Source organism: Lepidochelys kempii, chromosome 6, assembly GCF_965140285.1.
Source record: "Lepidochelys kempii isolate rLepKem1 chromosome 6, rLepKem1.hap1, whole genome shotgun sequence".
NCBI classification, from domain to species: domain Eukaryota; kingdom Metazoa; phylum Chordata; order Testudines; family Cheloniidae; genus Lepidochelys; species Lepidochelys kempii.
Genome location: NC_136385.1, coordinates 58282469 through 58306616, shown reverse-complemented (window position 1 = coordinate 58306616; position 24148 = coordinate 58282469). Strand labels below are relative to the sequence as shown.

Below are 24148 nucleotides of genomic sequence, written 5' to 3'. Positions count from 1 at the left end.
CCCCCTGACAGCTCCCCCAGGATTCCTGCCCCATCTAACCCTCCATTCCCTGTCCCCTGACCCCTCCCGGATCCTCCACCCGACTGCCCCCTGTTGCCCCATCCAACCCTCCCCCCATTCCTAACTGCCCCCCCGGGACCTCTGCCCCATACAACCCCCCTGTTCCCCGTTCTCTGACCGCCCCGACCCCTATCCACACCCCCGAACTCCCCTGCCCTCTATCCAACCCCCCCTGCCTCCTTACCACGCTGCCTGGAGCACCGGTGGCTGGTGGTGCTACAGCCATACCGCCCAGAGCACCGGGTCAGGCTACGGCTCTGCAACTGCGCTGCCCGGCCGCCCAGAGCGTTATGCCAGCAGCGCAGGGTGCTGAGGCTGTGCGGGAGGGGAGGCAGCAGGGGAGGCGTCAGGCGCTAGCCTCCCGGGCCAGGAGCTCAGGGGCTGGGCAGGAAGGTCCCGTGGGTTGGCTGTGGCCAGCAGGCCGTAGTTTGCCCACCTCTGGTTTATAGACACTTCCCTTGGGAGTTCTAAATTGAAGTATCCCCTCACAGCTACTGTTCTAACAGGCTTCTCATTCCCAACACCTCCACAGTGTTGGGCAATGAGGGAAGTTTTACTGGGGTGACAGAAACAGGGAGCAGATGTTTCCTGTTTCTGGCCTGACTTCCATTTGATTTTTTTGCCATTGCTGCCAGTCACTCTCAAGGCAGAGGGATGAACTAAGAGTGCTAACACTTGCCCTGCTGTCTGGGGTTTGGCAGAACTATAAGAATGGTCATACTGTAACAGAAAGATTGTCCATCAAATATGATGCCTCTAACAGTTTGCTAGTAAGGAAAGTGCAAACTGCCCATAATGCACCAAATAGATGGACACTATACCATTTGGGTAAAGAGGAGACTTCCTCTCTGGTTCCAGCTTGGGATCAGTTTATATGCTGGAGCACGAGGACTGATCATCCTTGAAAATTTTATTGTCTCTAGTGTAGACAGATAATATTCAGATCAACTTTAACCATGGAGAAACAGCTTGACTCACCATAACAAATGTCTAACCTTTAAAAATTATACTAAGCCATTTGTTCAAGTAAGATCCTGTGGCACTGCGTTCTCTAGGTTAATCACAGGCTAACACTTGGCAATTTTTCAAATGAGAGCAGCTTGTGTGGGTTTGCTTGCTAAGTATGTGTTATTAATATATTCCACATACACGCACCAGCTGTAAAGTCGAAGTCCTGCAGATGGAGGTGTACGACAATCTATCCTACAGCACATTGTTTTCTGAAGAGGGTTCACATATACAAACATGCATCTTAGCTGTTACCCCAGTACATGGATACGCCAAATGAACAAACAACTGTTCCACCTTGATAAGAGTAGGCTTTGGGGATAGCAAAAACTTAGTAAGGCCAGAAGATACATTTTCCTCTCCATAAAATGTCTTTTATATTGAATGGACTTCGCTTCTATGAGTATAGCAGAATACCTGAGATTTATACACACACGAGAGGTGTAGTGATGGTAGGGATAGTCTAAGGCCTGGTCTACACTGGGGGAAGGGGGCTGGGGGGCGGGGGGGGATCGACCTAAGATACGCAACTTCAGCTACGAGAATAGCGTGGCTGAAGTTGACATATCTTAGGTTGACATACCTCGCGTCCTCACGGTGCGGGGTCAACTGCCACCGCTCCCCCGTTGACTCCGCTTCCGCCTCTTGCTGCGGTGGAGTACAGGAGTCGATGGCAGAGCGATCGGCGATCAATTTATCACGTCTACAGTAGACATGATAAATCGATCCCCGATAGATCGATCACTACCTGCCAATCTGGTGGGTAGTGTAGACGTACCCTAAGTCTTTAAATTAAGGAGACCGTCCCATTGGCTGTGATCTGTGCTAATATCCACTGAAATATTTTTCATTTAATGCAAAAATGTTTAGCCCCCTAAACCCTGTGACAAAAGATTGTATTATATTTTTTAAGAAAAACATTTATCTTGCTAAGCAAAAAAGCCAGGCAGGGATCTTTGTTGCTCAATTACTTAAAGCCAACAACTAACCTCAATGGAGGTACGCATGCCATCCTCACAGGGGGAAAAACAGGCTGGATACATATTGTAGCCAGTATTGAAAGCAGTTTGCATTTATACTGGTGATTGCATCAAACTAAAAGAGTGTATTTAACAGAACAGGTGAGCCATGTAAGGCACCCTTACACAGCAAGATTCTGCTCTATTCTTCCGTATAAGCAACCTCCACTGGAAAAAAGCATTTGGCATTTTCAATAGACTCAAGCATAGAGCCTGTCCTGTATTTGTCTGTAATACAGAAATAGCTTCTGTGCTCTGCATTACTGTTCTGTGTATTGTGAAGGACGGACTAATATATCAGAACCTGGCATTAATCCCCTTCCCCTCAGTTATAACCCACACGCTGGCATTTTCCTTCAAGGCCTCAGGCTCATCTTAGCACTGGTCATCTTTTTTCTCTCACTCTTTTTTACATTCAAGTTTGCTGCCAAGCTGCCTTTTACAAGCTGCCGATGTTGGGGAAGCTCTTCAATTTCTCAGGGAAGTCATCTTTGTACAGGACAGGATCAGCACGATGCTCCACCACTTTCAGGGGCATGGTCCCAAAGACAGAGGCAAACTTATTGATGCATTCGGACCTGTGTGAAAAAGACAGCAATGTAACTAAGTGACCATGCCAGCTACTTACTCCCACCCCAAAATAACTAGTTTAAAAAGCAGCAAAGAGTCCTGTGGCATCTTATAGACTAACAGACGTATTGGAGCATAAGATTTCGTGGGTGAATACCCACTTCATCAGATGCAAGTTTAAAAAGAACTCAATAACCTTCTCTCATGTTCCTGGAAAGATTTCTCCACACTGGCTACTAGGAAATAGGAGAGGGAGTCTCGCTACACAGAGGGTTTGGAAGAGGGCTAGTGCTCTTTGATTTATCCATTTAATCACAGTGAAGAGCAAGGGGATGCTGCCAGCAACACATGTGCACATGGAGGTCAGAGCTTCCCTTCTCCCTCCCCCTAGAATTCCAGTCATTCTTAAAGCAACACATGCTGTAAAGTAGAACAGATTAGCTGCCAACACATCTCAAAGTGCCACTGGTGGGTCAAATTTAACTCATAATGAAGGTTTTGCAAAAACCAAGCATTTATGAAACTGAAGACCTATGGAAATGTTATTTCTGGTTTTTAGACTCCATCAGAAATGGTTTTTCTTTACTAAATAAACAAACATTCCTGTATGAAGTCAGCAGCATTGATTGTGCTTGGGACCCTAAAAGTGAAGCAGAATAAAAAACTAAAGTGAAACTGATGAGTCTGTCTGTCCACATGAAGCAAAATTGAACAGTAAAGCATCAAAATTAGTGAAAAATTAATTAGATTTCTGATCATTCTTTCACTTGTAATAATCTCAGGTGTCAGTAGCAGAGTAACAGAGAGGGTTATTTGTTTTTTTAAAGTGCATGATTTTTAACCTTACAGTCCCCCGTTAATCTCTTCATTGCAAGGCAGGGACTGGTGGAGGCAGAGTAAGGAAAACCTAGCTAATCTTATCTCAGCCAGTGTTTAGCTAATTTTAGGTCTGTGTTTAGCACAATAGTTTTTAAAAGCTTCTGACACTGAAAGTCACAGCAAGTGAGCCTCCAAGATGCTCAAACAATGGAGAGCCATTCACAAAATAAAGGGTCACTGCTTCTTTTGCTGGTCACAAATTAAAAGAACAGACAAAAGAGTAGCAAGAATTTTGGCTAGAGAAAGCAAGCTAGGACTGCTCCAGACAGTGGTGTGCTGTAAACAGTCTCAGGGCAAGTCTCTCCTGCTCTCCACCCCCATGCTCACTTTCAACCCTTCTAAGGGTGAGGGGGTCATTCAGTCTCCAATATAGCTTTCCTGAGCAGACTTGGCCAATCACATCAAGTGAGACAGTTTTGCAATGGGGACTGCTTCAGCACTACCCAACAAACTCTCAAGACTGGATTTCAAAAGTTAATTCCTCATCTTTTAAGCCATCCTTTAGCTCCCTGTTTAACTACAGTAAGAGTAAACAATTGAAAACAGAGTCAGAGTTTTTGAAAGTGCTACATTTCTGCACAGTTGTTTTCAACCTGCAACAGTCACTCTCGTACTAGATTAAAAATGTGGAAAGGGTTTGAAGCTAAGCAGTGCAGACGATTCATGCTCTGCCCTCGCCCTCTTTTCCCCCCCAAAGGTGTTCAAATCCTTACAGTAGGAAACAAACAAGAAGGAGTTTGGAGGGTAAAATGGGAGCAACAGGGTGCATCACAGAACACCTGATAAATTGGCACAAATATTCTCTGCCCAGGAAAGGCCCAGGCCTGGAATAGTAACGGAACTGTAGGTCAGAACTGAGGGAGAGAGAGAACCAGCTGTCCAAAATGTGGACTACCCAGGGCTGTTGTAGGGCCTAGTTAGGGTGCACTGGCAGAGAGAGGAATGTGGGGACTAGAGGAGTAGGACTAGAACAATATAGAGTGCAGCAGATTAGGATTCAGGGTCAAGGTTTTCAAAGTGATTTTTAGTGTCTCAATTTTTGGGTGTCCACTCTGAGCCACCATCAAGGGCACTGATTTTCAGAAAGTGCCGAACATCCACCCTCTCACTAGTTACTTTTGAAAATTTTGGCTGGGGTGCATAATCCAAGTTGTGTGTTGAAGTCCTGCAAATGGAATAGCACAGAGTTCCAGGAGCTAGATGGACTAAAAGAACCGTGCGTGAGAAGTTTGCACGAGAAGTTTGTATAACAGCTGTCCCTCAGTGGCTTATGGAATACAGAGCCTTTCACTTCTAGGTTACGGTTTCAACTCCTGCCCAGACTAATAATGACTGAAAGTCATTGTAACATAGCAATAGTCAGTTTGTTGTCTCAGTCTAGTTCCCAATGGGCAGGTGTCCACATCATAAAAGCCACGGTCAGAACTGGCACTAAATAGCAGCCCAAAAGCAAAAACCAAAACTGAATGGATCCTCTTCCCTCTAGAGAAGAAAAGGAGCACTTGTTGCACCTAGGAGACTAACCAATTTATTTGAGCATAAGCTTTCGTGAGTTACAGCTCACTTCATCGGATGCATACCGTGGAAACTGCAGCAGACTTTATATACACACAGAGATCATGAAACAATACCTCCTCCCACCCCACTGTCCTGCTGGTAATAGCTTATCTAAAGTGATCATCAAGTTGGGCCATTTCCAGCACAAATCCAGGTTTTCTCACCCTCCACCCCCCACACACAAACTCACTCTCCTGCTGGTAATAGCCCATCCAAAGTGACAACTCTCTACACAATGTGCATGATAATCAAGGTGGGCCATTTCCTGCACAAATCCAGGTTCTCTCACCCCCTCACTCCCCTCCAAAAAACACACACACAAACTCACTCTCCTGCTGGTAATAGCTCATCCAAAGTGACCACTCTCCCTACAATGTGCATGGTAATCAAGGTGGGCCATGTCCAGCACAAATCCAGGCTCTCTCACCCCCGCCCCTTTTCCCCCCCTTTTCCCGGGGACACACAAACTCACTCTCCTGCTGGCAATAGCTCATCCAAACTGACCACTCTCCAAGTTTAAATCCAAGTTTAACCAGAACGTGTGGGGGGGAGGGGGTAGGAAAAAACAAGGGGAAATAGGCTACCTTGCATAATGACTTAGCCAGTCCCAGTCTCTATTTAAGCCTAAATTAATAGTATCCAATTTGCAAATGAATTCCAATTCAGCAGTTTCTCGCTGAGTCTAGATTTGAAATTTTTTTGTTTTAAGATAGCGACCTTCATGTCTGTGATTGCGTGACCAGAGAGACTGAAGTGTTCTCCGACTGGTTTATGAATGTTATAATTCTTGACATCTGATTTGTGTCCATTTATTCTTTTACGTAGAGACTGTTCAGTTTGACCAATGTAAACGGCAGAGGGGCATTGCTGGCACATGATGGCATATATCACATTGGTGGATGTGCAGGTAAACGAGCCTCTGATAGTGTGGCTGATGTGATTAGGCCCTGTGATGGTGTCCCCTGAATAGATATGTGGGCACAGTTGGCAACGGGCTTTGTTGCAAGAATACTATTTGTTGCAAGAACACTATCCCCGATAATGTCACGGCTAACCTGGTGGCTGAACTTTGTGACTTTGTCCTTACCCATAACTATTTTACATTTGGGGACATTGTATACCTTCAGATCAGTGGCACTGCTATGGGTACCCGCATGGCCCCACAGTATGCCAACATTTTTATGGCTGATTTAGAACAACGCTTCCTCAGCTCTCGTCCCCTAAAGCCCCTACTCTACTTGTGCTATATTGATGACATCTTCATCATCTGGACCCATGGAAAAGAAGCCCTTGAGGAATTCCACCATGATTTCAACAACTTCCATCCCACCATCAACCTCAGCCTGGTCCAGTCCACACAAGAGATCCACTTCATGGACACTACAGTGCTAATAAGCGATGGTCACATAACCACCACCCTATACCGGAAACCTACTGACCACTATTCCTACCTACATGCCTCCAGCTTTCACCCTGACCACACCACATGATCCATCGTCTCCAGCCAAGCTCTGTGATACAACCGCATTTGCTCCAACCCCTCAGACAGAGACAAACACCTACAAGATCTCTGTCAAGCTTTCTTACAACTACAATACCCACCTGCAGAAGTGAAGAAACAGATTGATAGAGCCAGAAGAGTTCCCAGAAGTTACATACTACAGGACAGGCCTAACAAAGAAAATAACAGAATGCCACTAGCCGTCACCTTCAGCCCCCAACTAAAACCCCTCCAACGCATTATTAAGGATCTACAACCTATCCTAAAGGATGACCCAACACTCTCACAAATCTTGGGAGACAGGCCAGTCCTTGCCTACAGACAGCCCCGCAACCTGAAGCAAATACTCACCAACAACCACATACCACACAACAGAACCACTAACCCAGGAACTTATCCTTGCAACAAAGCCCGTTGCCAACTGTGCCCACATATCTATTCAGGGGACACCATCACAGGGCCTAATAACATCAGCCACACTATCAGAGGCTCGTTCACCTGCACATCCACCAATGTGATATATGCCATCATGTGCCAGCAATGCCCCTCTGCCATGTACATTGGTCAAACTGGACAGTCTCTATGTAAAAGAATAAATGGACACAAATCAGATGTCAAGAATTATAACATTCATAAACCAGTCGGAGAACACTTCAATCTCTCTGGTCACGCAATCACAGACATGAAGGTCGCTATCTTAAAACAAAAAAAACTTCAAATCCAGACACCAGCGAGAAACTGCTGAATTGGAATTCATTTGCAAATTGGATACTATTAATTTAGGCTTAAATAGAGACTGGGACTGGCTAAGTCATTATGCAAGGTAGTCTATTTCCCCTTGTTTTTTCCTAAACCCCCCCAGACGTTCTGGTTAAACTTGGATTTAAACTTGGAGAGTGGTCAGTTTGGATGAGCTATTGCCAGCAGGAGAGTGAGTTTGTGTGTCCCCGAGAAATGGGGGGGAAAGGGGGCGGGGGTGAGAAAGCCTGGATTTGTGCTGGACATGGCCCACCTTGATTACCATGCACATTGTAGGGAGAGTGGTCACTTTGGATGAGCTATTACCAGCAGGAGGTGAGTTTGTGTGTGTATGGGGGTGAGGGGGTGAGAAAACCTGGATTTGTGCTGGAAATGGCCCAACTTGATGATCACTTTAGATAAGCTATTACCAGCAGGACAGTGGGGTGGGAGGAGGTATTGTTTCATGATCTCTGTGTGTATATAAAGTCTGCTGCAGTTTCCACGGTATGCATCCGATGAAGTGAGCTGTAGCTCACGAAAGCTCATGCTCAAATAAATTGGTTAGTCTCTAAGGTGCCACAAGTACTCCTTTTCTTTTTGCGAATACAGACTAACACGGCTGTTACACTGTTCCCTCCAGAGGTCATCCATCTAGGTCAAAGATTAGGCAGAATGGCAGAAAACACTGTAGGGAAATCTTACATTGCTGTGGCTCATGCTGTACTTATTCTGGGGATAGACTATTCAGGCTGCCAACATGTCACGTGTAACCACCATGAAAGCTGCTTCCTTTTAAAAAGAAATTATAAAAGGAAAAATCCAAATTAAAATCCTTAATGAACTTTCACCTTCACTCACAAAAGTCACTTCTCAGCAAACATCAGAACAAGGCTGAAGAACAAGCATTTAAAAAAAAAATTTAAACCAAAAAATGTGTCAGACACAAGTCGTACAATGTGTCTATGGGGTGAAGTGCCTCCCTAGCAGGGAAGCTTTCATCTCCTGCAAGGAGCTGAACAAGTCCAGCTTGCATTCTGCAGGATCTGCCAATTCTGGATAACACAAAACAACACAGACACCTAAAGCATTAAACATTTTATGCTAGGAAGCCAAGAAAACATAGTAGGTTATCTCATACAGAGGGGCAGGTGTTTTGGCTCGCCAGCTTTCATAGCTCTGCACATTTAAATTAACACACGCATCTTTGCTTCCAAGAATTATTTCATCTTTTCCTTACTTTGCCAACAACACAGAATTGTGCTCAACATGAAATTAAGTTAGTGTGAATTGAAGAACAAAACTTCAGTTGGCTTTGACAGATTGGATCAGCTTTCTGGCCAATCAAGCCTTTGAATCAGTTCTCTCCCCTGTAACCAGACCTAATTTTAGCATAACCTCTCAGATAAGAAAAGAGTTCAGTTTTCATCATCTAGTCACTCCTTTCTCCCTGCTGAGACTGCCAACAATGGGCCCACAGATGGTTTTGCCAGGTGATCATCTGTCCTCAAGGAATAGGATGAAGATCACCAACTCTTTTCACATGTCACTAAACAGCCACCTCCTGGTCACTGTGCTGGTTTTGAAAAAGAAACCCCAAAGCAAAAACTCTACCTCCATTAGTAGCCCTGTATGCCATCCATTTCACAACAATAGCTTGATCCCCGGTCATTTGGACCTGGTACTAACTCAAATGCTAAGACCAACGTGTGCATTCTAGGGAATCAGTAGTCTGGTATGCAAATGGACCTGTTATGGAACACTGTCATATATCCCAAGGCATCATTCTGGGCCCTGGATATTACATAGTTAACTATAAGAATTGTTCTTCAAAGTTTCTTGTTGACATGGGCACCTCTTTCATTTAGATTCTCTCCTAACCTAACAGAAGACAGTTGACATTTCTGACCAGTGTCTGCATGAATTATAGGTATGGATGCTAAGCCCTGAAACCAAAGCAGAATTCTATCCATTGCTAAGTTAATGGGAACTTGCACTGAGAATCCTGTAGTTTATCACCACATTAAAACAAATAGGTAGCTTATGGGATTCCATAAAAAACACCTGCAAGTTTTTCAGCTAGCGCCCACTAATTTCAAATTGACAGTAGTAACATGGGACTACATGGACCCTGACAGTTGGTTGGTATGTCCGCTCACACTCTAACAACAACTAATGGTTTATACTGCTGAAGCCAGGTCAACCTAAAGAGTAAGGGCCATCTTTAAAATATAAAAATCAAATGTGACTATATCCCAGTTGCATATCACTGCAGTTCTTCTCCAAGGCGCAGTTGCTAAATTCCTTGCTAAATTCCTCTAGCTGGACAATCAAGTAGTTTTATAAACAAATTTGATTTGCTATTACTTTCTGACACTTTCTCCAGCTTAGTTATCTCCACTGGTAGAAACTTAAATGTGGGGAAGAACACAGTTTGAGAGTATACTCACTAAACTGTCAGTAACATTTTACTTTTGGGACACCATTATTGTTACATGATAGATAACATATTCTTTTGATAAAATTATAATGTTCTTTGGAACAGAGCCTGCATTTTTGCTGTGTGTTTTTTAAAGGGACTAGCATAGAATCACAGATATACAAGCCTGAAAGAGACCTGAGAGGACATCTAATCCAGCCACTTGAGCTGAGTTAGAACCAAGTATACTTACATCATCCATAACAGATGTTGGTCCAATCTGTTCTTAAAAACCTCCAATGATGGAGATTCCACTACCTCACTTGGAAGCGTAGTCCAGTGCTTACCTATCTTTATAGTTATAACATTTTTCCTAATATCCAACCTAAATCTTCCTTGCTCCAGATTAAGCCAGTTATTTGTTGTCATATATTCAGTGGATACAGACAACAATTGATCACTGTCCTCTTAATACATTTGAAAAAATTTATCAGGTTCCCTCTCAGTCTTCTTTTCTCAAGATTAAACATGCCCAGTTTTTTTAACCTTTCCTCATTTGTGTTGCTCTCCTCTGCACTCTCCCCAATTTGTATACATCTTTTTTAAAGTGTGATGTCCCAAACTAGACACTATACCCCAGCAGAGGCCTCACCAGTGACAAGTAGAACGGGATAATTACCTACCACATCTTACATATTACATTCCTATTAAGACACCCCAGAGTGGTATTTGCCTTTTTCACAACTGCATCCCATTAGTGGATCACAAACTGAATATGAGTCAACATAACCCCTAGACCCTTTTCTGCAATAGTACTGTCTACCCAGTTATTCCCTATTTTGGAATGGTGCATATGATTTTTCCTTCCTAAGTGTAATAGGGTCCTGGCCCATAACAAACTCCTGGGTGTTACTGCAATACAAACAACAAACAACAACAACAGGAAAGAACTACTAAATCCATGTAGTCCATTCCTCAGACAATACAGGATTGTTCCCTATAGTATATTTTCTAGTATTTCATCTAGTTTACGTTTAAATTTCCCAAGGCTTCCATACTCCTTCCTTGAGAAATTATTCTATACAACAACAGATCTCACTGTTAGGAAGTACTTCCTGATTTTCGTCTGGCTTTTTCCTTTTCTTAATTTAATCTCTTCTAGAGTAATATATCCTTGTAGCACTGTGAAGAACTCATCTCTGTCCTCGGTATTTACACTCTTCGGTACCTGAAGACTGTTATATCTCCATTTAGTCATCATTTAGCAAAGCTGCATATACTTCGCTCTTTTAATCTCGTGTCATAAACTCAATCCTTCCAGTCTACTAACCACTTTTGCAGCTATTCACTGAACTCACTTCAATATGTCAATATATTTCTAGTAATGAAGAGCACACAAATGAATGCAGTGTTCCAGGTGCAGTCTCATCAGAGCAATGTGGAGGGGGTCTGTAGATGTTGTGGTGATAAGTGTATTCAAAATATCTACAGCTAGACAATTTCCTTCCTGTTTCATGACTTAATGCCCCTGCAGCTAAGACTTCCATTGGCCTATTTTACTGCCCTATCAGCCACAAACATGTCTAATTTGTTGTTTACTATCATCACTAGTATAGGTCTCCCACAGCATTATTGCTTCCGTTGTTTCTTCCTCCCATGAAGGGGAGGCATGTGTGCATTTCAGATTATTTTTCTCCAAATGTGTTTGTGACCAAATTATTCCGTGCACTTGACAAAGTGAGAATGACTGATAAAAAGTAAGTCGGAACATAAAATATGCAGCAGTATAACTGATCTTGGAAGGAAGGAACATATATACTAACCACTCAGCAGACTATAGCCACGAGGCCTGCAGAGGAGACACAACAGACTAAAGAGCTCATAGGACATGCTTGGGGTATGTAGGTGTGTCAGTTCTGGGATTCTGGCTAAACTCCAAACAAATAATTAAGAAGTAATATTTTATTCTCAGATAGCCCTTTATATACAAGCATCTCAAAGCACTTTACAAAAGGTAAGTAAATATTTTCCCTGTTGAGAAGTTGAGGCACAGAAAGCTTTAGTGTCTTTTCCAAAGTTACAAAACTAGTCAACTGCAGAGTGCAGAACAGAACTCAGATGTTTCTGATTCCCAATATTTTGCTCTAAAACCTTTACAAAACTGTCTCTCCAAATACATATCACCTTTCAAAAAATAATTCGCCCTATCATATAATGTTGCAACCACTGTTAAATAGCTGCCATGTTCAACCACACAGGTGACTGCACTTCAGCAGGAGAAGTGGGCTTTGGGATCTTTGGAGGAAAGAGACTGTATAAACATCAGTTATTACAGCATCAATAACACTTCCCCTTTATCAGTCATTTTTATCCTTGTTAGCCAATTGCTCTCTGACAGTTTATCAACTTCCTGTGTTTTTAAAAATGTTTGAACACTCATTACATTTAAATTTCCATCATAAAATGAAAAATTTGTATAAAAACTATTGTTGGCAACCTAAATTTCATACAATCTGTGTGTTTTACAACCGAGCTGTTGAACTGGGTGCCCTTTCAAAGCTCTTCCTTTAAACAGATTACTTGTCACTACGGATCACATGCAGTGCACCCTATTACGCATTGTAGGAATCACCCCATATGTGGGTTGACCAGATTTAGATAGCAATTTCAGAGTTCAGGAATATGGGCAGTGGACACTTTTAATCCTAATTTCAGAGAGACCTAGAAACTGGCCTTGGGAATCACAGTGAGGCACCCTCAGCAATGAAAGGAGGCCCACTCACCTTTCCACCATGTGTGTCTGGTCCAATGACAATCCATCTATGGCTGTGCACTCTGGACATTTAAACTTCTTTCGTGGGGTCACCTGCACAAAGGCACGACAGACATCATCATTGACAGAAGGGATATTAATCCCCGTGGTTGGAAAGTAGAGCAATGCCTCTGAACATGCCTGCAGTGTAAGTCGAGCCCTCTTGAAAACTTGAAAAAAAGCCATGCCATTCCTTCATTCAGCTCCATCTGGCCCGGTTAACTGCAAAATTCACAGGGGCCCAATAAAAATGGTTTGGAGGGGTTTTGCCTTCTGTAACTGAAAAGTGGCAGCGATGACAAGCTCCTTAATTCCTGTTTAATGACTGTTTTCTCACTGCCAAGGTCCCTGTATAAACACCATTTGTTCTTGCAGCCATAACAGTGATGAAATATAGCTTCCCATACTTCACCGTAACCTTAATCCAACAGACGCTCTTTTGCTCACTTGAGTTAATAGCTGACTGGCAAACTCTGCAAGACTCCCCCAATTGCATTGAGGTGCCAAATTACTCTACAGTGCCCTTGTACAGCTCAAAAACTTTTTCAGAAAAAACACACACTTTATCTTCTAAAGACTTTTCTAGGAAACACAGCCACCAGTCCCGGTAAATGATGATAGACAGGCGGGAAAGCGGACCTTGCTAATTGAAGTAATGCCTGGCAGCCTCTAAATCTCATTCCAAGTTGACACACTTTGAAATGAATGTACAGAGTGAATGTCCAGACCTGAAAACATGTCGAAATATGTCAGGAAATTAATTCAGGGATAAAAAGTTCATTTAAAACTGATCTTGCAATTAACATTCTTGCAATTAATATTCCTATAAATCAGCTGTTGCCAGTCAAGATACATAGGGTGAGGATAGTTGGAGATTTTTTCCTCCCAGCAAACTCAACAAATATTTTTTTATAATTTAACTTATCCTCTCTGTGTAGGCAGCCACAATGATCAGTAGTCAATCCTGTGTTCCCAATTGGCATGCTAGTCTCAATGAACTGGGCTATTCCTATTGTGGAAGGGAAACAGAATCATTCCAGAGGTAAATGAGAGGAAAAAAGCAGATAAAGGAGGATATTCAAAACCCACTAAACTGAACTCACATGTCAATTTGTGACATTTTTGCATTAGAGAGATACATCAGATAACAGTTGCTGAAAATCAGACCTTAATAACTGCTTTGCCAGTAACATTTGCCACTAGAAAATTCATGGCGATATCTTCACAATTCATGTGGGCGTCCACCCAGTTCTTGATGTCTCCAGGCATTTTGTAGGTGTAAAGGTAGTTAAAATACTGCAGGATAGAAAGGTAAGGGAGAAAGGAGAATGCAACTTTAAATACATTTACAGAGACTGCCTGCCTCCCTGCAAAATATTCCAGTTATTGGGAACAGTAGACAACTAAGGAATGGAATGTGAGCAAACCCTGATCCTCACAGTCTAGCGGTTGGAGCTGCATTTGTGACATTTCACCTTAAAAGTGAAAGAGTTGCTGCTTCCTTTTAGCCAGTCACAGCGTTAGCCTGCTAGGCACACAAAGATAGCTCTCTATTTGTGCACAACAACTATGCCTTCTTTGCCACACCCCATGTGTAGAAAAAGGAAATATTTCTGCATTTGCTTTTCTTCTTTTAAAACTTTAATTGCAATCCTGTATTCACTGTGCAGTAACACGCCCCACAAACTTATACTATTTAATTGTGTTTTTCTATAAGTTCACCAAAACAGTTCTAGACAGAATAGGTGTTTCTATAGCCAGAGCAGGAGAATATAGCTTTAGGAAGGTCTGCAACTGGTTTTTGAATTGCTCTAGAAACTGTAACCATAGCCTCACGAAATGAACTCCAAACAGTGCTACAGATGTGGACAAAAACACACCCCATCCTTTTAAATATTTAATATGGTGTATTGTTGGAGTCTCTTCTGCATCTCCAGGCACCTTGCTTGCTCTGAGGGTGCCTGCACCTTCTCATTTTCTAAGAACGCATCAGGTAATATTTTGTGCCTCCACAAAAAGGTGGATAGAGGCCATCACTGACAAAAGACAACAAAGAGGGAAAGGGGTCAAACATGAGAGCCAGATTTTCAAATGGGCCCAGTTTATTCTCAGCGGAAGCTGCTGAGCCCTTCTGAAAATCTGGCCACTTTATTTAGATGCCTAAGGAGAGGAACATCTCTTCTGAAAATATGGTCCTTTATTTACAAACACAATTGCATTGCCATAATTAGGGTAAGATTGCAAGGATGGACTGAGGGTTGAGAAAGACATTTGAAAGTTCAAGTATAAGTCAGGAGTTTCCCAAAAGTTGTATATTAAATTGCAAGCTCTTCAGGGCAGGGACCACATCTTCCTATATATTTGTACAGTACCTAGCTCAATGTGGGCTCTATCTGGATATAAAAAAATACATTGATTTTTCTTTTTTTTTCCTATTTAACTCCCACACACACAATTCACACAATACCTTTCTGTGCCATCAATATTATACCACTTTTAAAAGTTTTGCAATGCCATCTGTAGTAAATGACCAAATAAGCAGCACAATAAAATGAAGACTTGAATTCTCAAATGAAAAATTATCAGAAATGTTAGTCCATACACTTCCTATTTATCTTGGAAATCAGTGCTACCTTGTGATAAAAAGCTGCTCCAGTAAGCACCATGGAGACTTCATTGGTCCACTCTGATTCATACTTCCATTTGTTCATCTCATGGTCCCACAGATGCAGGCGACCTGGATACCCAACCAGCCTGTCAGGAAACTCCCGCCAAACCTGCAGAGAGTAACAGAGGTGTTAAAGCCAGCACTGCCACAAACAGTGAGCTTACTCAGTTGAAACGATTCAGGGACGCTACTTAGAGAAGTTACATTTATACTGTTCCCTGGATCACTCCACCAACTCCCACAGGGAAAAAAATACTCAAGCAGTGAGACAGCCTAGCATTTAGATCGTGGCAGAATGCACTGTACATTTAGGGAAATTTGCATTGTGTAATAACTGTTCAGCCCCCATGCTTTGTACAGTTCATTCTTGCTCAGTAAACAAAAATCTTTTGATGAGTTTTTATAGCTCTGAACAAGAGTATAGCTATTTAACTTACATTTTCTATACATGTTCCCATCACTGCCAATTCTCTGAGTTAGGTGTTAAATTCGGAAGCTAGGTATGGGAAAAGCCTATTGGGTTCCAATCTATTAGGGTTCTTTTCTCTTGGGCCATTGAAGGATTGTTCTTTATTTTCTATTGCTTTCTCCAGTCTAGTTTTAAATGGCTCAAGAGGCTTCTATCATTTCCCTTAAAAATTATAACACAAACTAACAAATTTCTCCATTACGAAGCTTTCCCTGACTCAACCTATTTCTGCCCCTTCATTCCCCCCAAGCCCCCACGTGCTTCCTTAAATGATCCTAAACAGCTTCATCTTTCAAACTGCTGCTACTCAGTTCATTCTGCGACACTAATGTGAGCACTTGTGACATTAAAATTCACAGTGCTAGAAGAAGCTTCTACTGAGAAACAAGGAATTTTTAAATAATGAATGTCTGGGAAGGAAATACATGTAAGTAACTTTTATTTTGAGTTTGTTTTAAAAGAACCCAACATGTTCAAGTGTGGATGTGGCTCTTTAATTAATGCAAGAAGACAGGAAAACAGCACCAATTTTCCTGTTAAAGGGAACACAACTGTTCTGCTCAAAAAGAGTTAACATTGTTTAAGAGCCAAGCATGGTTAAAATGGAACTTTACACATGGTGGTTAAGGCTACAACCTAATCTGCTCTCAGGAGTGACTTTGGCTCTAATACTCCACTTTCCTTTAACAGGGACATGTTCAAAAGCTACATGTTATATTTCTTTATATTCTTCAATGGGTGCTTTGGTGAAGCTATTGCTACATGACAGGCGTCTTTACCCTTGACTTGTTCCAGGCAGCTGGATACAATCAAGATACCATCCTTGTCACTTCATACATTACTCTGCAGCTGACTACAGGATCAAACACAAGTGGGCAAGAACAGGGACAGGGCATCATTAATGCAGCCCCCATTCTACACGATGCTGGCCACATTAAACAACGGACAATTTCCCAGGAGGGGAAAACGGATACAGTGTTCAAATTATTTACTAGGAGCAAACACTAGTGAAATATATGGGATTTTCTATTTGCCAATAACGAAGGTAACATTTATTTTGTGCCACTAATTTTAACCTTACAGCATTATTTTTATCCCAGTGAGTGTCAGACCCACTTGGATATGATGCCTGACTGTTAAAGCTTAAAATATAGCATAGGGCCACAAATATTTCTGATTCAGATTGGTGGGGTGCAAATGCAAATGCAAACTAAACCATTCGTGTCCAGGTTTCACTCTTTCTATATGTCAGCAAGGAATTCCCTTTAACTGCCTCATCTTCATTCCATAAGCATTCCATCTTCATTCACCCATAAAGCTGGATTCACAGCAAAAGGGTTATCAAGAGTTCTATTTTACTGAAAGCCACATTGTGCAATTTATCTGCAATTCCCTTAGTCAGGGCACCTCGTACATGCCAGTGCCTTTTAACTACATGACTTGGACTGGAAAACTCTACTAAAGTATGTTGGAAATGTAAGATAAAACAGTCAGTACTAGATCTTGAACTGTCTCTTATAGGCTTCTACTGTAGGTACATTACTACTATTTTACATTTCTATATCCCTTTCCATTCAAAGATCTCCACACATTTTGCAACTGTCAATTATTATACTTTTGGAATTCCCCATAGGAGGAAAATTATTATCCCTATTTTACAGATAATAAGACATGCCAAAAATCACATCGAAACCAGGAATGAAAATCAGATCTTCTGACTCTGACCAGTACCTTACCCGTAAGACCACCTTTCCTAGCAATTATAGGGCATGATCTCAGTAGTATCTAAGTAATTATGTGAGAGAGCTCTCTATTAGAAGGCTACTGCAGGCAAAAAATGTCTTTGAAAGTTTTATAGCTCTCAAGAGAGAAGAGGCACTCAAGTTTTTGTCGTAACTGGGTGTCATCAGCTGATAAGGAACTATGTGACTGCCAAAGAACCCAAAGGCTTAAATTACATTCCACTGCTTCTTTATAACATAGCTTCAAAATATCAATGCACAGCAGAACAAGTATATAGCTCACAGCCCCCTCCCCCCAAGTCCTATTGCACCTTTCCTAGGACTTATATTTTTAATTATTACATTTTAAATTTAAAAACCCTACTGTCCCCAACTGTTGAACTGCACCACAACATAAGCTATTGAGGCTCAGCAAAGGATTTGAGAGAACACAGCAGATTTGTAACACACACTCACAGCTAAGAACTCCTGTACAAAGAATGACATGCATATTGAAGGCAGCTGAAGGAAGGATTAAACTCAACTACTGCTTCCCAAGGGACTGCAGTGCCCTTGTAGCACAGGAAAGGCTGCTTCATATTCCTTTTAGCTTTGCTGCTCCTTCAGTGAGAGATTTGCTAAAGTCCCACTTGACAAAGTAAAAACTAGGTTTTATGGATAGTGGCTTATAGTCTTCTAAAAGCACCAATGCAGGACACACCACTAGCTTCTGGCCTCTGGAAACTGACAGCCTGCAGCAGCTAAAATATATAACCCAGTTGTTTCAAGCAAAGATTGCTTTTAAAACTACTGCTAGTGAACTCCATGGAAATGTTGTTTTTTTCCTAATGTTCATCAGTAGTTCATTCGCTGGCTGTTCTTGGAAGGACTCCAGATAGCTACCTTCAATTCATAGCCCAAATCAATACAAGTACTTCCACAGTCAAGTTAATACATCCAGCTTCTGTTTCTATGGGAGATTTCACAATAGCTTATACTTAACCTTATACTAAATATTCATTTCGTATTACTGTCCTTTTTTGATTTGAGGGTTAGCTGCCATGTACGAATCTGCTAGGAATCCTTGACACTTTGGCTTGTGATCTTGACATTTCTCTAAAGATAAGGAAGGTCAGGCTTGGATGAGAGATATTTAAGAAAATCCTTAAGTGCGGACAATTCAGTAGGGAGTACTCATCTCACCTGTCAGCATACTTCCAATGCTTCAGCATGATAGAGTATGAATGCTTTTAGCCATGCCATCTTTCGTAAAATCCTAGAAATGTAGGGCTAGTGGGGTCCTTGAGAGGTCATCAAGCCCACTGAGCTATGGTAGGACCAAGTACACCTAGACCAATCATTTTCAAACTGTGGGTCAGGACCCCTAATGGGGTCGCCAGGGCTGGTGTTAGACTTGCTGGGACCCAGGGCTGAAGCCAAAGCCCGAGTGCCACCACCTGGGGCTTTAGCCCTTGGGCTTGGGCTTTGGCCCCCGAGCTTAGGGTGGCGGGGCTCTGGCTTCAGCTTTGTCTCCCCAGCCCGGCATGGCAGGGCTCGGGTGGGCTTAGGCTTCCGTCCCCCTCCTGTGGGCATGTAGTATTATTTTTGTTGTCAGAAGGAAATTGCGGCACAATGAAGTTTGAGAACTGCTGACCTAGACCATCCCTGACAGGAATTTATCCAAACTGTTCTTAAAAACCTTCAATGAGGGGATTCCACAACCTCCTTTGGAAGGCTAGTCCACTGCTTAACTATCCTGATAATTAGAAAGATTTTCCTAGTAAACCTAAATCTTCCTTGCTGCAGATTAAACCAGTTACTTTTTGTCTTACCTTCAGTGGGCATGGAGAGCAACTGAACACTGTCCTCTTCATAACAGCCCTTAATACATTTGAAAACTTATCAGGTTCCCTCTCAGTCTCCTTTTCTCAAGACTAAACATGCCCAGGGTTTTTTTTAATCATTCCTCATAGGTCAAGTTTTCAAAACCTTTTATCATTTTTGTCGCTCTCCTCTGGGCTCTCTCCAATTTGTCTACATTTTCCTTAAGAGCGGCATCCGGAACTGGACAAAGTATTCCAGCTGAGACCTTGCCAGTACTGAGTGGGACAATTATGTCCCACATCTTACATACAAAATTCCTGTTAAAATACCCCAGAATATTAGCTTTTTTCACAACTGTATCGCATTACTAACCCATACTCATGATCCACTGTAACCCCCAACTCCTTTCCAGCAGTACTACTGCCTATCAGTTATTTCCCACTTTGCAGGTGTGCATTTGATTTTTTTCTTCCTAAGCCTAGTACTTTTCACTTGTCTTTTCTGAATTTTATCTTGTTGAGTTAAGACCAAATCTCCAATTTGTCAAGGTCATTTTGAATTCAGCTCCTGTTCTCCAAAATGTTTGCAACCATTCCCAGCTTGCTGTCATTCACAAAGGTTATAAGAATACGCTCTGTTCCATTAACCAAGTCATTAATGAGAATCGTGAATAGCACTGGACCCAAGACTGACCCCACGAGACACAATAGATACATCCCCCAGTTTGACTTCGAACCATTAATAACTACTCTGAGTATGGTCCCTCAACCAATTGTGCTCCCACCTGAATTAATTCATCTAGACCACATTTCTATGGTTTGCTTATGAGAATGTTAAGTAGGACTGTATTAAAAGCCTTACAAAATCAAGATACATCACACCTACAGTCTCCCACTCTGCACTAGGCCAGTAACCCTGTCAGAGAAGGAAGCTGGTGTGGCATGATTTGTTCTTGACAAATCCATGTTGGCTATTCCTTATACTCTATTATTCTTTAGGTGCTTACAAAATGATGGTTTAATAATTTGTTCCAGTATTTTTCCCACGTATTGAAGTTTGTCTGACTGGTCTATAATTCCCTGTGTCCTCTTGGCTTCCCCTTTTTCAAGACAGCTACTAAATTTGCTCTTTTTCAGGCTTCTGGGACCTGAGTTCTCAAAGATCATTGCTAATAGTGCAGAGATTGCTTCAGCTAGTTCCTCAAATACCGTATGATGAATTTCATCAGGCCCGGGTAACTCAAATACATTAATTTATCAAAATATTCTTTAATCTGTTCCTTCGCCCTTGTTGTTAATATTAACTGTGTTAAGTCTCTGGTCACTATTAACCTTTTTACTGATGACTGAAACAAAACAGGCATTAAACACCTCAGCCTTCTTGACGTTATGCATTATTAGCTCTTCTTCCCTGCTAAGTAGAAGACTTACACTATCCATCTTTCTCTTGCTTCTAATATATTTATAGAGCCTCTTACTGTCTTTTATGTCCCTTGTTAGTTGTAACTCATATTGTGCTTTAGTCTTTCCGATTTTGTCCCCTAGATGCTTGTGCTATTCTTTGGTACTCCTCCTTAGCAATCTGTCCATGTTTCCACTTTCTGTAGGATTCCTGTTTGATTTTCAGGTGATTAAAGAGCCCCGATGGAGCCATACTGGCCTCTTACTATTCTTCCCATCTTTCTTTAGCGTCAGGATAGTCTGCAGATGAGATTTCAAAACAGAAGTTCTGACAATCTGGGCTTATTAAAGATCTTAGGGTACTAGCATATCATAGAATATCAGGGTTGGAAGGGACCTCAGGAGGTCACTTAGTCCAACCCCCTGCTCAAAGCAGGACCAATCCCCAATTTTTGCCCCACATCCCTAAATGGCCCCCTCAAAGATTCAACTCACAACCCTGGGTTTAGCAGGCCAATGCTCACACCACTGAGCTATTACACAAGAACAGGACATTAATCCAAGTGTCCAAGCCTAATTCCAAAATGAGTGTTTATATTATGTCTCCCTAAAGTGCCCTCTGTAGTTTCACTTAGATACAGTGTGCTTTACCTCTTGGCCCAAACTATTGTGTAATGTTGCTGTGCAATACAAAAACAGCTGCCACCATCCATGCCAGAGGTGGCTTGAGTGATTTCTTCTTGTAGAGCACAATGGATGAAAGCTGCTATTGTAATAAAGATATGAGCAACGGATGCACCAAATTAAGAGTTTTCTGATCTGTTTTAGAACCAGTAGCAGAAAGAACAAAGTAGTTCCAAAAGAAGGAAAGAAAGTGTAGTCCTATAAAAGTGAAATGCTGTGGCTCTCCTATGTGGATTAAGGAAAATGCAATAAATCGGGGCTGTGGACCTTTCTCTCTCACACTCCATGGGCAGTCTTTTCTCGCTAGTGTTGCTGTTAAACAACATAAATAAGAATCCCAGACCAAGACAACGGATGCCTTCCATGATTCCAATTTGAAGAAAAAAAAACTTTACCGCAACAGCAGAGTTAGTTTAGAGAAGTCTCAAGGGCAGCATGTAGGTTCCAAACATAACATAACATACAAATCCTCTTTTAGAAAGCAAAATGGTTACATTATTCCTGCTTTGAAGGGGAGAAAGATTGTACTAAGAACCACCCTTTTACTGGGGCTATCCAAAACTTTAATTAAGATCACTTTTTGATTAATATGGATGTAATGGGTGTAATAAATTCATCAATGAGCAGGCCATGATTTTTACTTTTGAAGTATGGCAGAAAAATTGAGACCTTCAAAGTGAACCTTGGGGTAAGGCAAGACAACCATCAAACAGAAGCAGGCAATATGTTTACAATTCCAACCAACTGTGGCCAACTCTTTCCTAGGTATATACAGATAACATGCAATCTGAAAGACTTCAGAGTAAAAATAGCTTGGAGGGAATAAAGTAATTCCATCTTAAGTTTTTTTTCTTATTACTTTAATATTAAATGGTTATACAGTACTTTGAAGTTGTAAAGTACTAAATATTTATTAATAAGTCCTCCCAAAAATCCATGTTTGGAAACTATTATCCCTGTTTTACAGATGGACAAACTGAGGCACAGAAAGATTAAGCAATTTGCCTTGAGACCACACAACAACCCAACTGTATCCAAAAGAGCAGGCTCCAAGTCCCTTGCTCAAAAGTAAAAACCAATGGATTTCCCCTCAATTTTTTTTTAATTATGATAATCTGAATATATTTAGTTTCTTGACTTTTTTAGTAATCTGCCTTGAAATGAAAATAGCAGAGGCTAATGAATGGTTAGAAAAGTTGTCTTGTTCCGTTTAGTACTTTAGTTTGTTATTACCTCTACTTTTGTGAAATTTTGTCACAGGTTTCTACAGAGATCCTATTTCAATTTGCAATATTTTAGGTATTCCTATACCTCCTTATAACAGCAGCAGACAGGAACAGCTTGTGCCTATAGTTTTTACATTATGTAATAAATCATTGAACTGTAAAAGTTCACTTTTAACAAGTAAAAAATGTCTGACACTGAGTGTTACTACAATTTTTTATGGCAGAAATCGTATGGAGATCAAAGTTGTGGGGCTTTTGTTTTGAGTTTTATTTATTAATTTATTTTTTAAGATCCTACTCTATACATCCACATAAGTCTGTGTGACAGAAGGGTTTTGCCACATGTTTAAAAACAGAATTTCAAGGATGAGGGGAGAAGCGAAGAAAGTAACTAAATGTCACGTTTCCAAATGCTTCTTGTGACTGAAGCAGAAGCAGACGTACTTTTAAAAGAAAACTTTCTTGTAACATTATATGCTGCTACTATTCCCTCTGGATTCCCCTGCAAATGAGTCAAGAACTCAAGAGATACTTTCCTGGTAAAATACATAAACAGATAAATAAATTATCACAGGCTGAGGACAATTTAAACATCTGGTAGCCAGTTCAGGCCTGTCAAGCAAGTCAAAGACACTCAGGGCCAGAGAAGATCAATCTGCAGTCCCTGATTTCTGGGCTGGAGAGCAGGAACTTATCATCCCCGCTGCCTTAAGAGGAAAAATTGTATAAGTAAAATAAGTTGCCATACTTTTGTATGATTCAGCATTTTAAAAAAAACTAGTAATCTAAAAATATATTGATTCAAACTAGCCCTGGGTTTGCTTCATACATGTTTGATGAGGTATTTTACTATTCTATCTGTATGGCAGTGTATTAAACTAGAATGGTTTTACAGTTAAACTGGGGGACTGCAAAATATGTCTCCCAGACAAAGTAATGCTGTATCGAAACAGCTAAGTTCACCCATGCAAGCTGTTACTCAGGCAGTCCTGAAATCCAAGCATCTGGCCCACAGCAGGCAAATAAGAGTTTCTCTACATGGAGAATCACTGTGCAGCAAGCCAAGGTGTAAATCTACAATACACGAGCCTGCCGAACACTAAGTCACCTTCTGTGTGCTAGAAGTTCCCTAGTAGGCTTTGACATACTGCTGTTTCACACACGGCAACTCAGCACACAACAGCCTAGTGTGCTATACAGTCACACACTGGCTTGCTCTTCACTAAATCTCCATGTAGACAAGCCCTGGACTGGATAACATGCTCTAATGGTTTGAGCTGATGGGGCATCATGAGTACTGGATTTAAATTCCTGATGCTAAGTAAATGTAAACTTGAGGAAGTCACGTGCACTATTTTTTGCCACAATTTCCCCCATGAGGATAATAATCTCCTAACATGGGGGCATAAGAGACTTAACACCTGTGAAGTGCTTTGTTATGTAAGTGTAAAGTATTACGTCTTTGGATATGCACGCTCCTTATTTTTGATTATGATGATTTCCTGCTGAAATACAACCTAAGATCACCTGCGGTAGTGTCTTTAAACAGAAGCCCTCGGAGCTTTGCACCACCAGTAGTGAAGGCTCATTCTG

The 24148-nt window shown here is 41.5% G+C and overlaps 1 protein-coding gene across 4 annotated transcripts in view; it reads right to left on the bottom strand.

The window, feature by feature from the left end:
* Nucleotides 1-217: 217 nt before the first annotated feature.
* EXT2 (exostosin glycosyltransferase 2) overlaps nt 218-24148 on the bottom strand; it is a 107071-nt gene continuing 83140 nt past the window's right edge. For 3 of the 4 annotated variants that reach the window (XM_073348064.2, XM_073348066.2, XM_073348067.2), the window contains 4 exons: nt 15197-15340; nt 13731-13859; nt 12535-12617; nt 218-2665 (listed from right to left, as the gene is read on the bottom strand). In XM_073348064.2, the coding sequence (XP_073204165.1) occupies nt 2527-2665; nt 12535-12617; nt 13731-13859; nt 15197-15340 (495 nt within the window). In that variant the 3' untranslated portion in view covers nt 218-2526. Of the gene's footprint in view, nt 2666-8037; nt 8125-12534; nt 12618-13730; nt 13860-15196; nt 15341-24148 lie in introns of all 4 variants that reach the window. The other variant, XM_073348065.2, reaches the window with a different exon arrangement.